This window comes from Enhydra lutris, unplaced genomic scaffold (genome assembly GCF_002288905.1).
Source record: "Enhydra lutris kenyoni isolate GAN:26980312 unplaced genomic scaffold, ASM228890v2 scaffoldscaffold1, whole genome shotgun sequence".
Lineage (NCBI taxonomy): Eukaryota > Metazoa > Chordata > Mammalia > Carnivora > Mustelidae > Enhydra > Enhydra lutris.
In genome coordinates this window covers 22,787,441-22,797,725 of record NW_019154085.1, presented here as the reverse complement: position 1 = coordinate 22,797,725, position 10,285 = coordinate 22,787,441, and the positions used below count along the sequence as shown (strand labels likewise).

Genomic DNA, 10,285 nt, shown 5'->3' with positions numbered 1-10,285 from the left:
GGCTCGATCCCAGGACCCTGGGATCATGACCTGAGTCGAAGGCAGAGGCTTTAACCCACTGAGCCACCCAGGCGCCCCAAGAGATATGTCTTTAGGTAGGTATTCACTCTTCAGTTGACAAAATAGGCAGTTTCTTGGAACAAAACGTACTGAGCCAGAGCTAGAGTCAGGATTTTCTTTTTGTTGGGGTATGCTGATGATTTCTACTTACCACTGTGGTCCTTGGGCTCAAGTCATGATTATGTTGTTGAAACAATGTTTTTTATTAGCAGAAATTTTATAAAATCATTTTCAATAGAAAACAGTATCTAAAAAGACCATAAGCATTGTTTTCTACTTTTCAATTCTAGTGCATTCAACAGAAATTATCAATGTCTGTTCAGTGCCAGAGTCTGTACTAAAGGCTATAACATACATAGAAACAGTATAAGGAACCAGTTCTGTAATTTAGGAGTAAATTACAAGTTGAAGAGGCAAGAAATAAAAAAAGATATAAAGGGGGCGAGCGCCTGGGTGACTCAGTTGGTTGAGTGTCTGCCTTTGGCTCAGGTCCTAATCCAAGGGTCCTGGGATAGAGCCCCAGGTCTGGCTCCCTGCTCAGTGGGGAGTCTGCTCCTCTCTCTTGCTCTCCCTCTGAACCTCTCCCTCTACTCATGTTCTCTCTTCCTCCTAAATAATTAAATAAAATCTTAAAAAAAAAAAGATATAAAGGTTATATAATAAAAATTAAAGACAATGTAATAATATGTATAATTATTTTTATTTTCAAATCACATTGTCTACTGATAGTTTGGATTATTATCAGAAATAATAACATTTATAATAGATACATCTATTGAACATTTACTGTTTGCCAGACACTTTTCTTTAAATAGTTTTTTTTTTTTAAAGATTTTATTTATTTATTTGAGAGAGAGAAAGAAAGAGAGAGCAGGGAAAGGAGCAGAGGGAGAGAGACAAGCAGACTTCACTCTGAGCAGGGAGCCCGATGTAGGGCTCAATCTTAGGACCCTGAGCTCATGCCTTGAGCCAAAATCAAGAGTTGAAGCCTTAACTGACTGAGCCACCCAGGTCCCTCCCTCCAGACACTTTTCTTATATCTTCTAATCCTTATAAAATCTTTTTAATAGAGTTGTTGCTATCTTTTATTTCAAGATAAAGAAACTGAGCCTCAGTGAGAGTAAACAATTTTAACAAGACTGCATAACCAGCAAGTGTGCAGCCTAGTAAGTGTGAACTCTTTTGAGCTCATCTTTGCTTGGCAGTTGAGCCCACATTTTCTCACCATTATTCTAAGGGTCTAATTAAACTCGATTTCTAAGTGAAGTTGGAGCTAATGGTGAATGCATTAAGAAGAATGATAGACACTATGACATGCTCTAGGCGAAAGACTGATGATAATACAGCCTCCATCCCCAGTGTTTATCTTCGTGTTATCACTGTACTTTGGAGCACTTGATTATTACTGTGTACAAGCTAAAGGATAAATTGTCTTTATAATGAATGAAAGAATTTTACTTTTTAGACCAAATGATATTGGAAAATATTTTTGATCTCTCTTCTAAGAACACGAAGGGATTAGAGTTCAACCATTGGAACAGTGATTGAAGGAGGATTTGTAGAGGCCCAGGGGTAGACTATTCCAGGCAAATACAATTTCAAACAAATGTGGTATGCAAATAATACATGCCACTGTTGACCTTTCACCTCTTTTTTTCTATTTCCCTAAGCATTCATCTCTTTAATTCAAAATACTCAGTGTCCCAGGAATGCCTACAGTGGCTTAGAGTTCCCAGTCCAGTGGCAGACATGAATAGTTTCATAGGTTCCTTGACCCTTCATCCATTTAATGGACCCTTTGCTCCATAGGTTTCTACTTTTCTAGGTGATTAGTGTTAGCAGGTTCATTCCTAAGAATTGAGGCACCTGGAATGAGAGTATAAATGAAGGTCTATATATTTTGTGTCATTATTATTTATTTTAAATCAAATAATTATTATTAAAATATGTATCCTCCCACTATGACAGAAATATCTTTTTTTTTTAATGACAGAAATATCTTTATAATAACTTGGATGGCAGGTGAAATGTTAGAATTTTTGGACTCCTCAGGAGTATGATGGCATGGAGAGAGATGGACTCCAGCCTTTAGCCCCTCCTCTAACCAGTTCTTTAACCAGTATTATAGGAAGCTTTGAGCAGAGTGAATGGACCCTTGGCCTGTACATTTAGCATCTATGTATTTTCCACTCACACATCTGCACCTGGACCCATCCTTACTTGGTGTATGCCTGTTGGTGGCAGAGTCCCCTGACTGGGGAAGAGAACTGGACAGATGATATCATGGGATCTAGATGAGGGATTAGGGCAATTTGGGAATGAAATTCTGGGATCACAGGGGTTTGAAACATGGGTCTTCTCTAGAGAAAAGGAATACAGGTTCCAGATGGGCACTTCTCTTGACTCTATGGACTTTACCTATTGGTGAAGGTATGGGCAGAGAAAAGCAAGAGTGCTCAGCAAATATTTATTGGTGTCTCACTATGTGCCTGTATTGTTGTGGTCACATGAGACACGAATGAACAAATGAAAGTGCTTGCCCTTGCAGAACTTATATTCTGAGAAAGGGAGAGACAGACTATAAATACTAAATATAGTAAATATATACACTATATAGTAAATTAGAAGGTGAGAAATACTATAGAGACAATAAAAATTCAAGCAGGAAAGTTTGTGAGGATTGTTAGTCAGCACTGTCTTCCACTGAGAAGGACAGATTTGACAGAAAACTTGAAGGCAGTGAGGAAGTTAACCAAAAAGGTAATAAAAGGGAAAGAAACTCAGGCCTTTAAGAGTATAGTGAGCACCTTGGGGTAGGACCGCACTTGGAATGTTAGAAGAACAAGGAAACCAGCAAAATTGGAATAGAGTGAGAAAGGCAGAGAGTTAAAGAAAAAGTTATAAAAAGAATTGATGACCAGATCATATAGTATTGCACTGTGCAACAGAAATGTAGTGACAGCCATAAAAAAATAATTTTAAATTTCCATGTAGCCATAATAAAAATGTAAAAAGAAAAGTTAAAATGAACTTTATTTTTTTTTTAAGATTTTATTTATTTATTTGACAAAGATCACAACTAGGTGGAAAGGCAGGCAGAGAGGGGGGAAGCAGGCTCCCCGCTGAGCAGAGAGCTGGATGTGGGGATCAATCCCAGGACCCTGAGATCATGACCTAAGTTGAAGGCAGAGGCTTAACCCACTGAGCCACCCAGGTGCCCCTAAAATGAACTTTAATAATGCACTTTATATAGCTCAATTTATCTAAAATGTGATTTCAACATGGAATCTTTAAAATAGCGCATTTCAGTTCATAACAGCTTTACATTGCAATTACTCAATAGCCCATATGGCTAGTTGTTGCTGCATTAGGCAGAACAGATAGATTTTGACTCATTTGTGAAAGAATTTTGTCTATTATTTTAAGTGACTTGGGAGATGTTTCAGGGTTTTAAGAATTGGAGTGTCATGGTTTGATTTACGTTTTAAAAACAATCGGGGCACCTGGGTGGCTCAGTCTGTTAAGTGTCTGCCTTTGACTCATGTAATTATCCCAGGATCCTGGGATCAAGCCCCACATCAGGCTCCTTGCTTAACAGGGAGACTGCTTCTCCCCTGCTTATGCTTGCTCTGTGTGTCTCTCTCTCGCTTGCTCTGTGTCAAATAAATAAAATCTTTAAAAAAATAAAAACAAGTCCAAGGGCACCTGGGTGGCTCAGTCAGCTAAGCATTAGACTCTTAAACTCTTAATCTCAGCTCAAGTTTCAGTCTCAGGGTCATCCATTCAAGTATTGCACGTTGGGCTCCATGCTGTGCATGGAGCCTACTTAAAAAAAAAAAAAAAAAAAAAAAATCAGGTCCAGCCTTAACTGAGAATACATGATAAGGAATCAAAAGAATTAGAAATAGGGAGATCTATAGCAGTGATTTTGATAAGGGAATGATGATGGCTCAGATGATAGCAGTGGTTGATATAAGAGGTGACTGAATTGCTGATCATTTTAAAGGTAGAACAAATAGGATGGATTGGATTTGGTGTGCGAGAGAGGAGTCAGGAATGACCCCAAGACTTCGGCCAAAATAATAAGAAGGATGGATTGACCACAACTGAGATGAGAAAGACTGTTGGAAGGTTGGGGCAAGGAAGATGTGTATTCATATATGCTTAGGGGTATCTGAGAAGTCTTGTGGGCATTCAGGTGAAGATGTGGGGTAGGCAGTTAGATAGGAATCTGGAGTTTAGGGGACAGGTTGGAAGTAAGAGTTTGGAGATCATCAACCTTGAAACTGGATAAGGTCACCAAGGGAATGAGAGTAGATAGAAAAGACAGTACCAAGGATTGAACACTGGGACATCGAAATTAAGAGGTCTATACAGACATGAAATTGACATTAAAATAACATAAAACATTTTACCACCTCTGCATTTTATATATATATATATATAACTATTTGTATATTTTCATGTTTAATATATTTATATATTATATATTTATTTTTATATATTTATACATTATATACTTATTTATATTTAATATATATTTAATTTTTTAAAACCTTAATACCTGCTGTTCATAGCTGTCACAATGTAGGTTATTTTACTGAAAAAACTAACTTTAGATGAAACCTAAGGGCTTTTTTTGTGACTTTCTTTAAAATGTACCATAAACTTTCAAGTAATTAATTTATGCTATGTTAAACAATAGATAGTAAAAATAAAAAGTGTGGTTGTAGGGGTGCCTGGGTTGTGCAACTGCTTAAATGTCTGTTTTCAGCTCAGGTCCTGATCTCAGGGTCCTAGGACTGAGCATCAGGAGGGAGGAGAGGTGCTCCCTGCTCAGCAGGGAGTCTGCTTCCTCCTCCTCCTCCCCGTCCCCCTGTTCTCAATCTCTCTCTGCTCTCAAATAAATAAATAAAATTTTTAAAATTTTTTGGTTGTAATTAAATTAGAGATTATTATCAGTCTTTAATGCATATTGTTTATTGTATTTGTGTTTCCCAGAAACATATAAGCTAACTGTCTTTGCTAATGATAGCATTAAATATCAGTATAGCAGTTTAAAATATGTCCCATGGTCTACAGACTGATGCAGCTTCGTTTTACTTGTGATAAGCTTATGAATTTGCTGCTTCTTATAAAAACTTCGTATGATATCTAGGTGTTCTTACCTCATTTTAGTCTGTTGAAAATGAGATATTTATTCCTTTAATTATATTCAGATTCCAACTATGAAGAATGTTTTATAAATGAAATCCATTATTTTACTATAACCACATTCATGACTTTTTTAAAGAGTACAATTCATACTTCAAATGAGAATCTAACCTTTTGTTTTCTTGTATTATCAAGGTAATTATTTACAATATAATGGGGAAATTAATGTACTGACAAATAATCTCTAATTTTTTTTTTAACAAAGGCAATTGTTTTTGTCTTTTCAGTCTATTCGAGAAGTCACAGGCTATGTGTTAGTGGCTCTTAATCAGTTTCGTTACCTGCCTCTGGAGAACTTGCGCATTATCCGTGGGACAAAACTTTATGAGGATCGATATGCCTTGGCAGTATTTTTAAACTATAGAAAAGATGGGAACTTTGGACTTCAAGAACTTGGACTGAAGAACTTGACAGGTAAGGAAAACATACAAAATTGGAAATATGCTCTCATTATCAATTTAAATGCAATAAACATACACATATGTGTGTATGGTTACTGTGGTGTGTGTTATACTGAGGAACACTATAAAGCATTTAAATATCTAATCTTTATTCATTACATGGGAAATAATGCCTTGTGATGCCCTTGCTTTTATTTACAGATATTGTAAGTGTAGTCTGAAAGATACCGTAATACTGTATCTCAGCTGAACAGAAGTACACTCCGAGGAAATGCTCAGTGACTGAAAACTGAGATAGGAAGCAGGTTTAAGAATGCTCTGTTTGGTGGTCTCAGGTGAACAGTGGACCATATCATCAAATCTCTGCAATAAATAACACCATAACCTTCACTTTCGTTAGAGCTCAGTAAATACACAGCCTTTATATCTAGTTAAACTAATCTAGATTTTGCACAGTCCCTTATTTTTGGAAAATGTACCTTGATTTACTAATTTAGTTTTGATTTATCTTATTCAGTAACTCACTAAATGTCATCAGAAATTCTTTCTTAAACCGTTTCAATATTATTATTGATTTTCCCCCTTAAGATTGGAAAAAGGTAATTGCTGACAACCTAAACTTACCAACTTGCTGCAAAAAAACAAAAAACAAAAAAAAAAAACAACACAGCACTTTGTGGGAATTTGTTTTGTAAGCTGGTCCTGGCAGTCTTGCAGATAACCTTTCAGTCCATATAGTTCATAGCTCATATAGGCTTCAACTGAACATATAGGCTATCCTAGGAGGTTTGTTACAAGGTTTCTAATCAAGAGTTTTGCTATGTGTGCCTGTAATCAAGTAGTGCTAATCAGTAATTAATTATCATCTCACAGTGGGATAAAGGAGTTTAAACTATTAATTTAGCCTAAATTAATATCATCTATATTTTGCGTCAAAAGACATAGTGATTTTATGTGTGTTTGAGTCCACTCAGTGGTAATGTTTCTTGACATTAAAAAATTACAATTTTTAGAGGTATTGCCTCAAAATACTAAGTAAAAATAACATTGATATTGTCAGGTTACTAAAATTATTTGTTTCTTTAATTTATAGTGGGTATAAGATATTTCAAGTTAGAAATTGCATCATTTTAAGTTAGAAATAGAAATAGCTTCGTAGTTAGCCAGACATGTAAGCTAAAATTGGATATTTTGGATGAAGAAAGAAATACTGATTATGTTATTTATTTTGGATAAGATTGCTGTAGAATTGATGGCATAATGGTAAATGAAAATTATTCAGAATTTGTAGATTCCTCCATTAACATTTTACTTTTTTGTTCTTTCCTTCCAAAGATAGATTCCTTACTAAAGAGCAGAGTTTTTGACTAAATTGCTACTTGCATGGAAATAATGATAGGAAGAATTTTAGAAATGGAATGGATAGAGAAAAATTGAATGATTAAAGTGAAGAGTCTAAAAATAATATAATCTGGTTAAAATTTACATAGGAATAATTATGGTTTATTAAATGATCATCCTTTATTTATATTAAAGAAAAAATGAATACATTTTGAACTTTTTACAATACTTGAGTTATGTTATTATTCCATAATATTTGCTATTTGAATAATCTTTTCATCCAAAAAAATCAATCTTTAAAGCCTCATTTATTTTTACATTTAACATTAGTACTACTCAAATATTTTTAAGTTATTTAATCAAAATTATTACATACCTTATTTATTGAGTGAGCTCACACCATGATTGTTTATGATCATGATAGCTTGTGTCATACCAGAATACAACACTGTAATTTCAAGAACATTATTCTCTAATCTGCAAGAAAGTCTTATAATATTTGTGTGTGTGTGTGTGTGTGTGTGTGTGTGTAAAATAAGTGACTAACTAATAAGTGGCTACGTAACTAATAAGTGGCTAAGGAATGAATTGATTGTTCAGAACAAAAAATGCATTTGTTCAAGAGTTATTATTAATTTATTTTTGAATATAAAGAAAAGTGCAATAAAATAAATGGTGGGAAATTTAAACAACTTAGAAATTGTCCAGATATCTTAACATATTTATCAGGTGGCTGAGAATTACAATTGAACATCAGCCCAGCATCATTGATCTTACTCTAGTTGATTAAAATCAATAATGTAACTCCAATTTTGAAAATCAGAAGTCACACAATAAGCACGATTCTATTTGTGTGTTAGAATACATGGGAAAGGGTAAGAGACACTTCACTGTACACATAGAGAGGAATTGGGGAAGAAATTTGCTTGATAGTTGTATCTTAAAGAGCCAAGTGTTCTAGGTAACCTGGAAAAGTAACCCGCAAACATTGTAATTCACTTCAGATAAGATTGTTTTTGTGTTTTGGAAAGATAATTGTTCTATCTTGTTTGTTTATATGCTATACAAAGCAAGCTGATAAAAATTTAAAACAGTTTTAGGGTTATATTAAGTGTAGGGCTACAGGGTTAGCCCTAACTTTAGGGCTGTCTTATATAATATGAAAGGGAATAGAAAACCTGCTAAGTAGTCAGATGCCTCACTACTTAACTGTCCTAGTGAATTAAAATATGTAACTTCATTCTTAAAAATAAATAAAATAAAATAAAAAAGTAAAATAAAATAAAATAATAAAATAAAATATTAACTCAGTTCTTAAAGAACCGACTCTGTCAGCATCACCTGAGTATTGGTAGAAATGCAAATTTGGGGGCTTTACCTGAGACCTAATGGACCAGCAACTCTTGTGGTGGGGCCCATCGATATGTATTTTAAGGATCCCTCCAATGATTCTCATGGCCACAAAAGTCTGAGAAACACTGTTCTGTTTTTAATTAAAGTTATGTTACCAAGAAATGATACCTAGTTAACCTCTTCACTTTCTTGACCTGAATAATTTTCATTCATTTATCATCTCCTAGAGAAAAGGGAAGGAATGGGACAGAGAGGAGATGAATTTGTGACTGAATGATGAGAAATACTCCTTAGGTTGGGGTGAGAATGAAAAGAGCATACTACGAGTTTCCATTCATGGATGTTTCATGAATGGAGACATGTGGGTATTAAAGAGCTTGGAGATTAGCAAGATGCTGGGAGTAAACTTTCTTCTGTTTCGCCATTTGGTTTGGTACCAACTTTGCATAATGGTAAACCATAAAAACGACAATAATAATCATGGTCAATTTTCCTTTTAAGCAAAATTTTATTTTTAAACACTTTCAACAAGGTAAATAACAAGTACTATTTGTGGCGGTAAGAAGTATGCAGATTGTAACAAATGATGAGATTATGATTTCACATATATATGTGTATATATATATATACATATATATATATATATATTCAATATATATGTAAAATTTTTGTTTCTCCTAAAATCTTTTTTGCAACATTGACTTTAGAATAATATAACTTCTTTTTTTTTTAAATTACATTTACCTCCTACAAACTCTAGCTTTGCATAAAAGGGGCTTGATTAGCTTCAGGACTGTCATATATAAGGTTTAATGGTTGGATGCCACTTAACACAGACATAAATTATCTTCCACCTTACATATTCTTATTAATTAGCTTGATGCTCACCGAAAGCTATTCCTTGGACTATAATTATTACTATAGATCTTACCTAGAGACTTTCATTCTCGTTGTGCCCAAAGACAAGAAACATACTCATACGATCTGGAAAACTTGTTTTACTGCTGCTGCTCACATTTGCCTGCTTCATTGTCAGTGAGGTGGAACAGAGTGGAGAAGAGGCAGGTCCTGAGGCCAGGGATATGCCACACAATGTAAAAGGGAGTAAAAAACTTGTCTTGGCAATCCCTAGGTGCTGTGTTAGGTTGGGTCATCTTTTTCTGGTCAGGGGAGAGCCATATTTCCATCAATGGGTCCTTCAGGCACATAATCATTTTGAGCCCATTGAGAATGGTAGGACTACAGACTGGAGAGAATTCATTACTTCCTTTGTTAAGGTCACTTGTACATGGCTGTGGTTTTATTAATCACTCCCATGATGGGGTTCTGCTGTTTCTTTGTTTGTTTTTATCAGATCCTTCTTAACCAAATATCCCTATTCTAAATTCAAACCAACAGCTAATATATTTACAACTTGAAGTCTACAAGCTTCTACTTATTTAGTTACCTGTCTGTCCAAAATCTAAAAGTTGTTTCATTATATGGGGCAAAAAAACTCAAAAAACAAAAAAATCAAAGAAGAAGAACAACAAAAAACACTATTATTTTCTCCTTTCTAGAATTTATAAAACTACCTCATCTGGATAATATTGTACAATTTCATCTATATGTGATATTGTAGAAATGAAGGAATCTTTGAGAAATACCTAGGTTCATATCTATTCTATTATTCATAATCTATTTATAATGATGAAAACCTGAATACAAATTTACTACATAAACATGTACATTTTTTATATAAAATTTCACCTTAAATATTTGAATTTCCATTTTATGAATTATTAGAATATCTCTTTTGAATAGGTGAAATTTGAGGTAATACCAGTATGCAATTTATGTTTTCCAAATTTTACCAAATACTCTCCATATTTTCAGACCAACACATTCATATATTAGTGCTTTTTTCTTTTTTTAAA

At 34.2% G+C, this 10,285-nt stretch overlaps 1 protein-coding gene across 1 annotated transcript in view; it reads left to right on the top strand.

The window, feature by feature from the left end:
• LOC111138855 (erb-b2 receptor tyrosine kinase 4) overlaps positions 1–10,285 on the top strand; it is a 785,765-nt gene that overhangs the window by 184,428 nt on the left and 591,052 nt on the right. Inside the window, exon 3 of the mRNA XM_022490816.1 lies at positions 5,502–5,688. Coding sequence (XP_022346524.1) covers positions 5,502–5,688 — 187 coding nt within the window. The remainder of the gene's footprint in view (positions 1–5,501; positions 5,689–10,285) is intronic.